Here is a 14,751-nt window from a genome sequence, read left to right on the forward strand (position 1 = left end):
CCCTAGTGGAGGTCCGCCGTCAGTATAATTACTAGAACTATGATTGACGGGAAATGCTAGTGGTTTGATTCTCAGTGCTATTGATTATAGATATACTGGACTGTGCAGGGTACAGGAAGTTCTGGCATGTAGCAATCACACTGCCCACAAATATCAAAAATATCCATAAAAAACCCTATTCAAAGTTACCAAGGAATGAGCACCCGAGGCCGCTCTCTTTGCAACACAGGGAGACCCGGGCCGCCATAAACTCCGAAGAGTACGAGCTTGCCAACGCGCCACACCCTAGGCCACATCACAGGCATTGCTGCTCACACTGCGACCGCGGTGGGCGCTGCATCCAGGCACTTGTTATCCCATCACCCAGTTTGTTTTCCTAACACCTGCAACTGAATGAAAATAACTTGATCATGTTTTTATTCCCTTACTTATTCTCACCTCCACTTAAACTTCAGAGGGCAGGGACCTCATCTACCATTCAAAACACATTTTCACATGTTTACATGAAATCTCAGACACACACTTAAACACAGATGTGTACTTATACACTTAGATATGTGCTCACATACTCACACACACTTAGACATTCAGACATGTACTCACTGACACTAAGACACACACTCAATGGCTCACTTAGGAGGGTCTTGCCTGTCTAGCCAGTGTGAAAACCTCTGAGACTGCTGGTGTAGGTTCTGCCCAGGGAGCAGGGGGGCTTCTCCCAATCCCTCTCTGGGGAGGGGCAGAGAGACTTTGTTGGCCAGAGCCCGGGACCCCCAACTACATAAATGGGGAGAATGGCTCAGCATTCTCACAGGACTCTCACAGCATTCTCACTGTATTCTCTTCCGGGGTTTTGGGGTGTCCTTAGGAGAAGCAAGTGGGCCTCTGCCCAGAGAAGACAGGAAGGCAGGGACTTGCAGCCTGTGCGGGCATGTTACTATGTGTGAGTGGGTGAGTACACATGAGGTGTGCATGAGTGTGAGCATGGGAAATTGGGTGTGCGAGCATGTGGTGTTAGAATGTGGGTACGTAGAAGTGTGTTGAGTCCACATGTGTGTACCAGAGACTCGTGCGCCATTGTGTGTCAGAGTGACTATGCATGCCGTGTGTGAACCTGCTATACAGGTGAGGAAGAGGAAAGCGGTCACTAAGAAAGTGCCAACAAGCACCAACTCCAAAGACTCTCCTCCTCCCTGTCCTCAAGAAGCCCCAAGGAGATGAGGGGAGGGCAGCCAGTTGAAGCCCAGTTGTTCCTGAGGTGGGTCACTGAGCTCTCTAAGCCTCAGTTTCCCCCATCTGTACCTAGATCAAAGTTGGCTGTCTGCGTGAAAGGGATAAGGTGGGTGGTAAGCCCGCAATGCAGGGCCTGATAGAGGAGGCTCAGCCTACAGTTGTCACTTGTGGGCCGTGTTGGGGCAAGCACAGGTGCCTCTGGCCGAGTGTCTTCTCCCAGCCCTACACCGGCACCACGTGGGGCCGTGGCAACTCTAGGGCAGGTCGGGGCAAGTTCCAGAGGCCAGGCAATCCTCTCCCTGCTGAGTGCCATACTTCTACCTCACAAGAGGGCTGCCACTCCAGCTTCCGTACCGGGCATTAGAGCTGAACCTAGGGGTGCATGGCGGACCAGGACCGTGTTCCCAGACACCGAGTGTTCTGACAGGTGTATCCCCTATGGGGCCCCAGATACTCCTCTCACTCCCGGCTTTTCAGAACTTGAACCCGGTTGTATGCGATGTGGCCGCCCACTACCCATGCACCACCCAAGACCCTGCTCTCGGCCATCCGAGGAGCGGGGCGGAGCGCCACCGGAAGTTACGTCAGACGGAGCATTTTCTGGAACAAAGCCCCAAGGCGAGTTCCGAGCACCAGGTGAGGGAGACCCGTAGGCAGGGGCTGGGGATAAATGCTAAATTCAAGCTGAGACGCACAGAACTGGATAACCAGTTCGTGGCACTTGGAGAAGAGGAGAGCGGACCCCAAATCTCCATGCCCCCGAGCTCTCCTGGCTCCTCAAGAGCTCGGACAGCACAGGGAGGCGGCATGTGAGTCTGAAGTTTTGGAGTTCCAAGGCCCTACAGACCCACGTCCTGTGGAGGTGTGACTCGGAGCACCAACTGCAAAGTGTGGCGACTGGTCCTCGCCTCGGGGAGGAAGCCGTGTACTCTCAACCGAGGCCGCCGCCTCCACTTGGGCTCCGAGGAGTTCTTCGCCACTGCCGCAGACCTATTTCCGAGGCGGGGAGTCTTCGTTTTTTTATGAGCTTGGGAACTTGGAGCGGACCCTTGTCCACCCCCTCGGTTGGGGGCGTACCCGGAAGTGCTCCTACGGAGGCTCGCGAGGCCGCGCGAGGCTCTTCACCATGGCGACGGCTGGGGTCCCTCAGCGCTTCTGCCGCTGCGCCTGCTTCTGCTCGGAGAACTTGTACTTGCCGCGCTACGGCCTGCACGTGCGCTTCCGGGGCGAGCAGCAGCTTCGCCGGGACTACGGCGCGGTGAGTGGCCTCTGCTGGCTGGCCGCTTCTCGGAGACTCTTCGCACCGTTAACGGGGGCTGATAACAGTAGTGAGAACTAAGCGCTTAGAGGGGTCTGGTTTTGTGACCCCAGCGCTCTGCTTGATGTGTCTACCGCTCACCACCGTGTTGTGAGCGCGGGGCTCTCATGCCCACCTTAAGGGGGGGGGGGGGACTAAGGCCCGGAGACTTTTAAGTGACTTGCCCAGGGTCCCAATGCTCACTGGCCTTTCTGCCCTCAGGTGCTGCGCAGCAGAGGCTGTGTCAGCCCACAGGACTTCCAGCAGCTGTTAGAAGAGGTAACTGTGCCCGCCGCCAGTACCCCCACCGTATACTGCGTGATCCTGCCTCACTATATTTGAATCAGGCGTGCGCGCGCGTGTGTGTGTGGGGGGGCGTCTTCAGTGTCAGACACCTAAAAGGTTCCTTGATCTGCTGCCTACCTGTCCCCTCTGCACAGCACCAGGGTTCTGGTCCCAAAGAGGAAAACGCCACGTTGTTGAGCTCATCCTCTGAATTATTCTGGGAGATAGGTGCAGCTATCACCCCATGTTGAGATGAACAACTTGGGCTCAAGGAGGAGTGTCACCTGCTCTGGGGTTTCACAGCAGTTCATGAAGTTGAGAGCCTGCCCTGGACGACCAAGGCTGCTGCAGCTCCCCTCCCACCTCCCTCACCCGGGGCCTGGGGGTTTGCAGTGGAAGTATCACAGGGGAGCCCTCAGCAGCCTCTGGAGCACAGCACTTGGTGCCAACACTCTGCTTCCCTTTAGCCCCCGTGGGCATGGCTGGTTAAGGTACACAGAGGGGCGCTTATCCAAGCCAGGCCCTGGGTGGTGCAACCCAGAAGGGACTGGGCCCCTTCTAGAAGGAGCCCTCTTCAGCTTCTGGCCTGGTACCTGCATTGGACCTTGGTGGTGTCAGGAGTGTAGGGAGACCTGCTTCCAGCCTGGGCCCTGCTCTGGCTTCCTGAGTCCTTTTCCTTATCTGTACCATGACTTGGGTGTGGGAAGTAACCAGGTCCTGTGCCACCCTAGCTGCAGCAGGAGGTTGAGCGGCGGCAGCGGCTGGGGCAGGAATCGGCTGCCAGGAAAGCCTTCATCGCCAGCTCCTACCACCCAGCAAGGCCTGACATCTATCATTCACTGCAGGTACCAGTGGGCATGTGTGGGGCTGAGGCAGGTCACTGGAGGTAGAAGGGGCCACCTGCTCCAAGTTTCATGTTGGCGTGTTCTGCCCCCAGGAAGGGTCCCTGGCCTCTGAGTTTCTGGCTGCGACCGAGTATAGCACATCGCCAGGTGCAAACCTCCAGGGCCTTCTTCAGCGGCTGGAGACTGTATCAGGTGAGGTCTTGGTTCCGTGATCTGGCAGGACTCAGGAGACTGGGGTTTCTATCCACCATGTCTGCCTTCCCAAAACAAATAAGCAGAAGCTAGAAGAGCCAGTAGGGTCACCCTACTAGCAATGGGCCATGTGGACACACTTACATTTATTCAGGGCCTTCAGTTGGGTCTGAGCCCACCAGCCTTGATGCAGAGACAGATTCAGGGTTTGGCATGGGATGGTGAAGGACCCCTAGGGCCTGTGATGGAGGGAGCAACCCTCTGCTTAGTCCTGGAGGAATGGGCAATAGTGATGTTTCTTGGTGCTGCGAATTCCTGGTCGTGGGGTCTCGTATGGGCTGTTCCCCACGGGAAGTCCCAGGCTAAGCAGCTATTGCCAGTTCCTTAATTTCTGCCTCCGTTTCTCATCTGAAACGAGATGATAATGGTCAATAATGATGTCTGTCTGCAATGGTGCTGTCAGGGTGAGCTGAGGCCATGTGCATACAGGTGTGGAGCACAGGGGAGTTGAAGGTGTTTGCCAGTCTCCTGGAGCCTGGGTTGGTTGGAGGTGGTAGGGACCTCAATTGGCCTTATCATTGCCACCCATTCCCCAGTAACTGAAGCTGTCTTGTTAAAGCTGGGATGTGAGTTGTTCAGAATGTGTGGGGCACGAGGGATGCATCTGCTAAGAAATGTCCACATTTCCATTGCAAGCCAGGACTCTGTACCAGGGCCTGGCAGGAAAGAGTAGCTGCTCTTGCCCTGCCCATGGGGAGCAGGCTTAAGAGACTCTTGGGTTGGGGTATAGATTTTGGTGGATTATCAGAGAGTCCCAGGGCTTGGCTGCTTGGCCCAGGGGTCCTTGGGCAGACATCTTAGTGTAGAGAGCAGACTGGGCATTGCAGTCTGGCCCATAGGCTCCAGGAATGGGCAGGAGGTCGAGAATAGGTTGCCTTATTCCACACACATTCTGTCTACACACAAAATCATCACAGTTACCATAGCATTGAGTACCGATGAGGAAGCTGAGGCTAGAGCAAAGGGAAAAGACATGGGGCTCACACTGCTCATGAGGCAACTGAAACTCCCTGTTTGACCTGGCCCTTCTCCAGAGCCACTGGCCTCACACCATCCCTCCCTCTACAGAGGAGAAGCGTATCTACCGGCTGCCAGTGTTCACGGCGCCCTTCTGCCAGGCCTTGTTGGAAGAGCTGGAGCATTTTGAGCAGTCGGATATGCCCAAGGGACGACCTAACACCATGAACAACTATGGGGTGGGTGAAGCCCTAGGGAGGGGGGCATATCTGCAGTGCTGCAGATAAGCTATGCTCCCTCCGTGCCTTGGTCCTGTCTGTAAAATGAGATCCTGGCAGGATTATTGTGAAACTAACCAAGTTTCATGTTGGCAAAACATCCAGAGTGAGGACCCACCTGTTCCTGTGACCCAGAGTTCCTCTTCCAGGTGCTGCTTCATGAACTGGGCCTGGATGAGCCACTGGTGACACCGCTGCGGGAGCACTTCCTCCAGCCACTAACGGCCCTGCTCTACCCGGACAGTGGGGGTGGCCGGCTGGACAGCCACCGTGCCTTCGTGGTCAAATATGCACCACACCAGGACCGTGAACTGGGCTGTCACTATGATAATGCCGAGCTCACCCTCAACGTGGCCCTGGGCAAGGCCTTCACGGGGGGCTCCCTCTACTTCGGGGGCTACTTCCAGGTTAGTATGTGTGATCCTGTGGCAGGACCTAGGTTGGCCCTAAGAGCCTAGCCTGACCTCTGCTGTCTGCAGGCACCTTCAGCCCTGGCCAAGCCCCTGGAGGTGGAGCATGTGGTTGGCCAGGGTGTCCTTCACCGAGGTGGCCAGCTGCATGGGGCCCGGACCCTGAGTACTGGTGAGCGCTGGAACCTCGTGGTCTGGCTCCGGGCCTCTGCGGTGCGCAACCATCTCTGTCCCATGTGCTGCCAAAAGCCTGAGCTGGTGGATGATGAAGGCACTGGAGATGGCTTCACCCGGGAGGAGCCTGCCATGGTGGATGTGTGTGCACTGACTTGAATCTGGTGGAAACCAGGGTGGGTGGTGCAGTAGGCAAGGGTTCTGCCCCCCCCCCCCTTGAGTCAGTTAGGGCAGAAATAAAACTACCTGTAGCCCCTGGCACTTAGTTCAGAAGGACACACAATCTTATGGGTCATTCTTACAGCAGACAGGCAGGCTTAGGTTGGGCAGGTTCGAAGTGGAGCCTGAGATGAGGATTCTTTGTGAATGGGTCATGGAGGGAATATCCTCAGGGAAGGGGCAGGGCTGAGATGTGCTTGCCCCACCTCCACCCCCAGTTACTGGCTGGGATGTGTGTTGGGGTGGGACAAGTGTGTGTGTGGTGGTGAGTATGAACTTCCCAGGCACCTATCTCCACGGCAAGATGGCTCTGATCTCCAAGGGAAGCTTCCTGGGGAGTATGGTGTGAGCTATCCACAGTGGCCTGAGCTGGGGAGAAAGCACCTGTGCAAAGGGACCTGAGTGGCCACCAGGTGTCTTATCCAGGAGTTAAGAGCAGAGACTGGGTGGCCACTTGACCAGCTTGCTTCAGTTTGCTCTGCACTCCTAGATTTGTTGGGTGATTCAGATGAGGAAATGTGAATAAAGTGTTTATTAAGGGGTTTGTTTGCTGCTGCGTTGTCGTTACTGAGGAGTCTGTGAGGGCTGCAGCTGTGCTCTGTCTGGTTGCACTTTTGCAAAGCAGGGATTTCCTTATTGAAACCTTGACCTCCGGCTTCTCTGGGAAGAGGAGTTCTGGAAACACCAGGCCCCATCCCACCTGGCAGAGATTGGCTCAGCCGCCAACTTGGGACAGGCCCGCAGCCCACTCCCCAGCAGGGTCCCTTCGTGCTCTTGCCATGGTCTCTGCTGCTTGTGTGGACATATGAGGGTATCTTCTGTATTCACGGTGCGGACCGGGGCATGTCAACCTGGAGGGAAAGGGGCGCGCAAGCGGGTGATCATCTCCCAGATCATTAGGCTTCGGGTGTGTCTGACGTGCAGCCCTGGAAGAGAGCCTTCGTGGGAGTTGGGCAAGGCGGATTCTGTTTTTATCCCAGTGTGGGAGTCACGGAACCTGGGGCTCAGAACTAAAGACAGCGGCACCTTGCTCCCCAGCCGGACCGCCTTCCAGAGCACCACCCAGGCCGGAAGTCTCACAGCCACCGCTTCCTCACGAGAAGGCCCGGGGCAGGTGGTGCACTCCGCTGGGCTCACTCGGCTCGTTGGGTAGTGGAGGGAACGGAGCAGCCCGCGGCGGCCTTAAGGCAGCCAGGCCGCAGAGGGGACGGGGTAGAGGGTAGGAGGACGCAAAGAAGGGCTCACAACGCACCTATCAGCTGAGCACCAGGCCGAGTGCGCAGGCGTGGAGTAGTGGGGCGGGGCCTTAAAGGGGGGGCACTCGGAAGCCTCTGCCGGTCAGCGGGGGAGCCTGGGACCCCGGGTGGGGATGGTGAGGATTGTGCGGCTGCTCCCGACCATCCTCTGCCGCAGGGTGGTAATGAGTCCTGGGGCCCCAGAGGATCCGGTCTGGAGCATCCGAGTCTGCTTGCCGGCAGCGTGACTCCCAGTTTAAGCGCGTCTCTCGGGTCTCTAGACCGTGGTGCTATGGCTCATGTCGGCTTTCGCAAGCGCTCGAGGAGTCGCAGCCGGTCCCGGGGGCGAGGGTCGGGAAAGAAAAGGAAGAAGAGCAGTAAGGACCCCAGGAGGAGCTGCTCAGTCTCTAGATCGCACAGTCGCAAGGCCAGCGCCACTGCCTGTAGGGCGGAGGGTGAGGACCAGCGGGAATGGGAAAGGGGCGCGGGAACTTCATGGAGGAAGCTGCGAGCTGGGCCAGCCTCCCCGACCAGCTAAAGGGACATCGCAGTGAGCAGTAGTCAGAGGGGCAGGGTGTAGAACCTGGATATCCGGGTTGACAGATCCTCAGAATCCAGGGGCTGGAGCCCTTAATCATGCATTTTATGCAGCGGTGCTGAATGGGCTTCCCAGGCAGTGACCGTGGAGACAGGAAGAGTTGATTCCTGCTCTGGAAAATCCTGCCAGCAGGGTCTTAGCCCTTTGTAGTTGGCTTGAGCCTTCCAATAGCCAGAGCAAGGGAACGAAAGTTTTTTTATTTCCCTTCTGGCCTTCCAGCCTCACCTCCCTGCATCACAGAGAGAAGCAAGCACAAGACCCGGAGGAGACCAAGATCCAGCTCCTCCTCCTCTTCCAGTTCTTCCAGCTCCTCTTCCTCCTCATCCTCCTCTTCTTCCTCCAGTGATGACTGGAAGAAGCGGGGGAAGCACAAGGACAAAAAGAGAAAGAAGAAAAAGAAAAGGAAGAAGAAACTGAAGAAGAAAGGCAAGGAGAAGGCAAAGCTGCTGCAGGTGGAGGCTCTGCCAGGACCTTCACTGGACCAGTGGCACAGATCAGCTGGGGAGGAAGAAGGTCCAGGTACTGCTGCTTAGGCTGCAGGAAGGGGCGGGTGCCTTCCTCCAGGCCCTCCCACCACCCCGCTCCCATCTCCCCTTCCAGTACTGACAGATGAGCAGAAGTCCCGCATCCAGGCCATGAAGCCCATGACCAAGGAAGAGTGGGATGCCCGACAGAGTGTCATCCGCAAGGTGGTGGACCCGGAGACGGGGCGCACCAGGTGGGCAGCACTCAGCTACAGGCTCGCGCATGGGAGCTGCCCTCTGCTGCTCTAAAAAGGCCAAGGAGGGTGGAGTGAGCGAGCAATGGTAGGGACTTAAAAGGGCCTTGAGAATCTTCAAAGAACCACTGCTGGCTGGGGTGATGGCAGCACACCCATTTCCTGATCTTTGTCTAGGGGTGCAAATGCCTAGGCCTCCACTCACTCAAGATGATGGGGGCCTGAGCCTGTATCCCTCTGCCAGATGGTTCTGATTCTGTTGCTCAGGCATTCGAGGCTCAGGCTCCCCTTTCTCCCCCAGGCTCATTAAGGGCGATGGCGAGGTTCTTGAGGAAATCGTAACCAAAGAACGGCACAGGGAGATCAACAAGGTTGGTGTTGCCCCTCTGCCTGTGGCCCACCCTCACCTCTATTTCTGACGCCCCTCTTCCTGTGTTCTCTCATCCCCAGCAAGCCACCCGAGGAGATGGCCTGGCTTTTCAGATGCGGGCTGGGCTGCTGCCTTAAGGTCTTTGAACACTGTTGGTGACATGGCTGCAGACAGGCCTTGTGGCTGGTGGCAGGGAGGCCCAGCCGGTGCTATTTTCCCTTCCTTCCGTGCGCCGGTCTCTGGCCTAGCCTCCTGTCAGATGGAGCAGGCAGAGGAGCAGGACCTGTTCAGGTGGCCTGACAGCTTGCCCACCTCCTGAGACTGCATCTTCCCAGATATTAAACACCCCCTGGCTAGAGACTTATGTTCTGTTGTTTTTTTTGTGTCAAGGAAGGAGTACAGGTTAACTCGTGGCAGGGGGTGGAGTGGGAGAGAGGGTTCCAGGAACTCTTGGGGAACCTGGGGTTGCCCTGTAGGACTTGAGCACTCTTCTCTGCTTACCTTCAGATCACTTGCCTGGATTCCATCCCCAGCCCCAGATAAATCTCAAACCCAGAGACTGTGCTCTTAAAACTGATTCCCTCAGGGTCCAAGGGAGATGCTCTGCAGGTGACAGTAGCTACTGGCTTGAGTGGTCCAGGTGGGAATCCTGGCCCAGCTCACCATGTCCTCTGTACAGCGGAGGCCGACGGCACCCACCCCACTGCGTTGCTGTGAGGATGAAGCAAGTTCATGCCTTGGGAGGGGCTAAAAGGGCCCAGCCTGAGGTAAGGTCCGCATGAGCGAGTTGGTGTTACTATGAGTGCAGCTGCCTTTGTTTACTGGAAGGGTTGGCTCTGACCTTGCCCAGGCCCCCACGCCACCCCCACCCAGTTGCCATTGCAGTAAAGAGACCCAGAAGGAAGCCTTCCTGCTTCTTTAATCGGTGTATCAGACAGTGACACTGTATACAGAGCACACTCAGGCCCAACAGTGCAGGGACAGTAGGGGGTGGGGCGAGTCAGGACACTGTTACAGGTGGCCCAGGCAGACAGACAGACAGACAGGATGGGAGGAGGCCAGACATGAAGACTGCAACGCGATGGGTGGGCAGGCAGCTCAGAGGAGCTGGGAAGGGGCGGGGTCTCCGCTGAATCCCTCTTTAGAATCAAAGAGGACAAGTGGGGGGAGGGGTGTGGGCTGAGGCTTGGGGGTGGGTAAGTGTGGGACTAAGGCTCTACTCTAACAGGCCTGGGTGGGTGGCAGTCGGCAAGACCTGCCTCACCCTTTGGTTACGACTGGTCAGGCCTGAGCCCTGCAGCTCAGCACCCAACACTGTAAACATTTTTGGTATTTTTAAAGGACTCTGCCCTCCCTCTCTCAGTTTCTATAAAATTGGTGCTTCCTCAAGAGGAGAATGTGCCAAAAGGAATCTTAAGGGGGGCAGAAAGCAGACCTGGATATAGAAGAGACATCACGGGAGGGTGGGCTGCCCATCTCACCACCTATGGCTAAGGGCCCCCAGGAAAGGCCCAGGGGACTATTGCTGTTGTCCTTGGCATGGCTGGCGCTGGGCAGGCAGGTGGGCAGGGGAGCATGGAGTCTGGGGAAGTGGCCTTGGGGAGAGGCTGAGCCCTCTGCCCACACGACTTCCTTGGGCCAGGAGGCCTCCCAGCCTTTATTGCAACGAGGCCAAGACTTCAGGGGCTCCCCCGGATGGCTGGTCACCGAGGCGGCAGGCAGGGTAAAGGGAACTGAAAAGACGAGGAGGCACTGGCCACAGGGCCACTGGCCGGGATGTGATTGTCAGGCCAAGCGATTTCCTGCTGGGGAGTGAGGGGTCAGATATTGCACTTTCACTGCAACAGTTACATTAAAACTTGGTCCATAAAATAATCATGGCTTTATACATAACACCTGAAACAACAACAAAAAGCTACATCTTAAATATGAATAAACCCTGAAGGTCCCATCCCTTCAGACATTTTTCTCTGCACAAAATAAATAGCTTCACTCTGTATAGACCCACTTTTGCAGAACATTTACACAACCCTTTGGCTGTACATATCTATACACGGGAAAATGTCAACATCAATCTGCCTCCCTGTCCTGGCTGTGAGGGCCTGAGGCCATATCCAGGTTGGCAGCAGCCTCTTAGAGGTGGAGCCTGCAGGCCCCTGGGGGTCCCCCCAGGACACCCTTCCCCTGTCCCCAGTCTTGCAGCAGGAGAGCCACAGCCAAGTTCTGGGTGGTACTGGGGAGGGAAGGTCGAGGCTTGGACCTGGCATGCAGGACTGCACGGTCCTTACCAGGTGGGAAGTGGCATCATGGCTGCCTGCCCTTAAACTAACAAAGCGAGTTGTGGCTTCTTAGATTCGGCATCGAAAAGGAATTGGCATTAAAAAAACCTAAGTGTGTGCCCCACCCATCCCAGAGTAGAAATTCAGTGGATTAATGGGGTCAGGTGAGGCAGGGAGCCATTCCCTGCCATGTGGGCAGAGGGCAGGGCCCTGGGACCCAGAACCAGGCTGGACTCCATCACAGTGCTGGGTGTTTTCATGTGGAGGGGCTGCGCTTGGTACTGAAAGAGTTAAGAAAAGGAAGCAGCCAAGGATTGCTCATTAAAAAAAAACCTCATAGAAATCAGGTTGGAGTAGAAAGGTGTAGAAACGCAGAAGGGCCGCAGGAGGGCCGAGGCTGGGGCCTTGACTGATGGCAGGCAAGGAGCAGAAGAGGAGCCAGGCCTGGCCAGGTCCCACAGCCCAAGGCGGGGCTGCTTGGGACCTGGCTGTGGCTTCACAGGCCCCGTCGCCTGGGCTATGCCCAGGGCCACTGATGACGCCAGGCCTGCAGCTGGGCTGGACTCCAGGTAGGGCAGGTAGACAGGTGGGCGGGGGTCCAGTGCTGCAGAAATGAAGATATGGCCTTCTCTCCAACAAGGTGAGTGCCCTGGTGTCTTCCAAGTGGCAATAGGTCCTGGATCAGCCAACTGAATTGTCGTGCATTCCAACAAGTCCATAGCCATAGGAGATGATAATGGGTCTCCGCTCTCAGAAATCAGTGCAAAACCAGTGAGGTTAAATAGTTAACTCAAATTAACAAGAAGCAGGCTGGACCCCATTGGAGGTGCTACCAAGTAGGAGTGGACCTGGGGGTCACCATGAGCTAGTGACTTAGGAGGTGGCAGACTGGGCCCAGGCCTGGCGTCAGGATGCCAGAGGTCAAGGCAGGGCAAATGTCTAGGAGCATCTTCTGTGCCCGTGCATTCAGGGGACATGGTCCCTCTGTCCTCTTCTAGGCTGGTTGTCCTGCCAGCTTCTACCAGCTGAAACCTCTCAGACCCTAGGGCATGAGGCACGGCTGGGAGGGCTGCATGTGGCACTTAGTGTCCTCCACCAGGCCCTGGGACAGGCTTGTCCCCATCAACTGCATGTGCCCAGGTCAGGCCTGGCTGGGCTCGCCACCCCGGCCTAGCACCATGGAGACCACAGCGCCTTCCCGACCAGTGCCCTACTTGGGGCCGGTGGCTGTCCCTGGCTCCAGCCGGCCAGCCATGGTGCGGCCCCAGCAGCCGGCAGCCACGCTCATGCTGCGCTGGCCCCGCTGCTCGCAGTCCGCCTGGCTCTGTGTCCGCTCATGCCGGTGGCCAGGCCCACTAGGCTGGGCTGAGATGGTTCGGAGCAGGTGGTTCCGGGAGCGCAGAAAGTCGCCCTGACCTGGCAGGCCGAAGCTGCCCTTACGCAGCGCCATGCGGGTGGCTGCGTTGCGAGCTGGCCGTGCCCGGTGGTTGTACTTGAGCTGAGCCAGGTGGGCTGCGTAGCCATCAGTGATGAACTGGGGGAGGGGAGAGGGCAAGGAAGAGGACAGTGGTCATGGCCAAGCTCTTGGGGCCTCCAGTCCCTGCTGGCTAGCATGATGGGCCCACTCACCTGGCACTGCTGCTGCAGCTTCTTGGTGGGCCGGCCCACAATGTAGATCTGCATGGGGGACAAGCTGATGGAGCTGTAGACTGCCACGTCCTTCGTGGAGCCATAGGCTGCGTGCACGCGCAGGTGCATCTGTGGAGAAGACAGGTGTGGAAGCCCACCCCAGCCAGGCCTTGCTCCAGGCAGAGACCTGCCCTCACCAGGCCCTGTCCCAGATCAGCCGTCCTCAGACCAGCACCTACCTCAGAGATGAGCAGCTTCAGGAAGTTGGCTTTGTGCCGCAGCGGGTCGTGCACCAGCCCATCACAGAAGGACACCACACCATGGGGGAAGTTGTGCTGGGCCAGCCATGCCACCACACGCTGCTTCTGCATGTCTGGCCGGCCGGTCACATAGATGATGAGGTAGCCCAGGTCCTGCCAGTGCCTGCATTGGGGGCAGGCTTGGGTGTCCACAGCTGCCCTGTTCTCCTTCCTGGGCCCCCATTTCCTTGCTCAGCCAACCCCCACTCAGGCCACTGAAAAGTGCCTTTCTGATCCAGTTCCAACAGTGACACTGGCAACGACAGTACTTTGTACCCACCTGTGGCCCACAGCTGCCCTCAGCCGGTGCCAGCCCCGCCTCCCTATCCACACCAGAGGTTAAAAACCTGGTCCAGAGACACGGTCAAATGCCCTTCCTGTGGCACCCCAGACTCTCCCTGCCCCCTGGTCGCCTCCAGAGCCTCCTCTATGCCCATCCCCTCCCCTTGCCCCTCTGGCCCACTCACCGAACCACATCCACGGCTCCAGCTCGCACTTTGGGGTCACTGCCCATGATGGACACACTAGCAGCAAAGGAGCCATCGATGCTGAAGACCACAAACTCCGTGCCCTTGGGCAGCACTGTGATGTAGCTGTCAGCAAAGGTGTGGTCTCCCCTGGGGGGAACAGGTCATCAGAACGTTGAGCCCCTCCACCAGCCCCAGCCCACTTCTGGCAGAGGCACCTACCTGACCACCATCTTGACAGGATAGACGCCCACGCCCAGGCGGTGTGTCTCAGGTATGCTGTAGGACACGCGGCCACTGCTATTGGTCACCAGCGTGTCCAGATACAGCCACTCACCCGAGGGCGGCTGTGTCATGATGTGCACATCCACCTGGGGGAGGTTGGTCATGGCAGGTTGTGCCCTGCTACTCCCTACACCCCAGCCAGGGGGAGGCGATACAGAGGGCCCCTCACCTTCTCTCCAGTCAGGGTGACCATGTCCAGGGGCCCATACATGAACCGACCCGTCAGAACCTGCGGCCCATCCTCGTTGGCAACTGCGTCATTGATCCTGTGGTTGGCAGTCACGTTCTGGGGAGCGGAGGAGTGAGGTGGGGTTGGGATGGGAAGGAGGGAGGCTGGGGTCTCCTGCACTCTCCTCAAGCCCCTCTGGCCTGAAGGGGGTGGGCACACTTTAAGCCCAGCTGCTAGGTTGAAATCCAGCTTGGCCACTGAACTATGTGGCCTTGGGGGAGTAAGGAAGTCTCATGGTACCTGCCTGGCTATAAATGAGTAAGCACCACCCTCGCAGGTTGTAAGTCTCGGGTAACCCTTTTCTGCCATTGGCTTCCTCATCTACAGATGGGGGCCTCTGGCAGGATGCAGCATGGGGCCTGCACTCCACAGACGCTCACCCGCAGCTTCACGTGGGTCCGCTTGCGCTGCCACTTCTCTCTGGGCTTTGAGGGGGTGAACACCGATACCTCCTTGCCGTCCAGCTCCAAGATGCTGGAATTGTCATGCCGCATGACCTGGAAGGAGATGGGCAGAGGCAGCCATGAGGCAGGCTCCTGGCTGGGGCCTTCTGTTTTGGAAGGCAGAGGCCAACCACCCTAGGAGCCAGAAACAGGGACCATAAGGACTTGGGAGGACACTAACCCACTACAGTCTATCCTCTGGACCCCACAAATTCACATCTGTCTCATGAGTGTGCAAATATAGTCACC

At 57.4% G+C, this 14,751-nt stretch overlaps 2 protein-coding genes across 15 annotated transcripts in view; one reads left to right on the top strand and one right to left on the bottom strand.

The window, feature by feature from the left end:
- Nucleotides 1-1,875: 1,875 nt before the first annotated feature.
- LOC101621829 (2-oxoglutarate and iron-dependent oxygenase domain-containing protein 2) lies at nucleotides 1,876-9,229 on the top strand. Of its 8 annotated transcripts, none has more exons than XM_012731140.1 (12): nucleotides 1,876-2,491; nucleotides 2,753-2,809; nucleotides 3,547-3,660; nucleotides 3,753-3,852; nucleotides 4,981-5,108; nucleotides 5,297-5,554; nucleotides 6,989-7,169; nucleotides 7,467-7,640; nucleotides 8,003-8,302; nucleotides 8,384-8,501; nucleotides 8,803-8,872; nucleotides 8,952-9,229. In XM_012731140.1, the coding sequence occupies exons 1-12, from the start codon at nucleotides 2,360-2,362 to the stop codon at nucleotides 9,006-9,008; spliced, it is 1,689 nt and encodes a 562-aa protein (XP_012586594.1). In that variant the 5' UTR covers nucleotides 1,876-2,359; the 3' UTR covers nucleotides 9,009-9,229. The 8 variants fall into 8 exon arrangements, with proteins under 8 accessions (XP_012586594.1, XP_012586595.1, XP_012586596.1 ...); XM_012731141.1 differs by having other exon boundaries at nucleotides 8,024-8,302; XM_012731142.1 differs by having other exon boundaries at nucleotides 6,989-7,064.
- Nucleotides 9,230-9,772: 543 nt separating this feature from the next.
- Nucleotides 9,773-14,751, bottom strand: part of PITPNM2 (phosphatidylinositol transfer protein, membrane-associated 2) — an 85,296-nt gene continuing 80,317 nt past the window's right edge. For all 7 annotated transcript variants that reach the window (XM_012730988.1, XM_012730987.1, XM_012730989.1 and 4 more), the window contains 7 exons: nucleotides 14,440-14,556; nucleotides 14,000-14,116; nucleotides 13,768-13,916; nucleotides 13,546-13,695; nucleotides 13,019-13,202; nucleotides 12,780-12,908; nucleotides 9,773-12,684 (listed from right to left, as the gene is read on the bottom strand). In XM_012730988.1, the coding sequence (XP_012586442.1) occupies nucleotides 12,361-12,684; nucleotides 12,780-12,908; nucleotides 13,019-13,202; nucleotides 13,546-13,695; nucleotides 13,768-13,916; nucleotides 14,000-14,116; nucleotides 14,440-14,556 (1,170 nt within the window). In that variant the 3' untranslated portion in view covers nucleotides 9,773-12,360. The remainder of the gene's footprint in view (nucleotides 12,685-12,779; nucleotides 12,909-13,018; nucleotides 13,203-13,545; nucleotides 13,696-13,767; nucleotides 13,917-13,999; nucleotides 14,117-14,439; nucleotides 14,557-14,751) is intronic.

Source organism: Condylura cristata, unplaced genomic scaffold (genome assembly GCF_000260355.1).
Source record: "Condylura cristata isolate star-nosed mole 26May11 unplaced genomic scaffold, ConCri1.0 scaffold00029, whole genome shotgun sequence".
Taxonomy (NCBI): Eukaryota; Metazoa; Chordata; class Mammalia; order Eulipotyphla; family Talpidae; genus Condylura; species Condylura cristata.

Excerpts from the sequence above, each read along its gene's own strand:
- LOC101621829 (XM_012731140.1), top strand. The coding sequence starts at position 2,360 with ATGGCGACGGCTGGGGTCCCTCAGCGCTTCTGCCGCTGCGCCTGCTTC. Across the intron at positions 3,661-3,752 it reads ACATCTATCATTCACTGCAG|GAAGGGTCCCTGGCCTCTGA; the intron begins GTACCAGTGGGC and ends TTCTGCCCCCAG. Across the intron at positions 5,109-5,296 it reads ACACCATGAACAACTATGGG|GTGCTGCTTCATGAACTGGG; the intron begins GTGGGTGAAGCC and ends TTCCTCTTCCAG.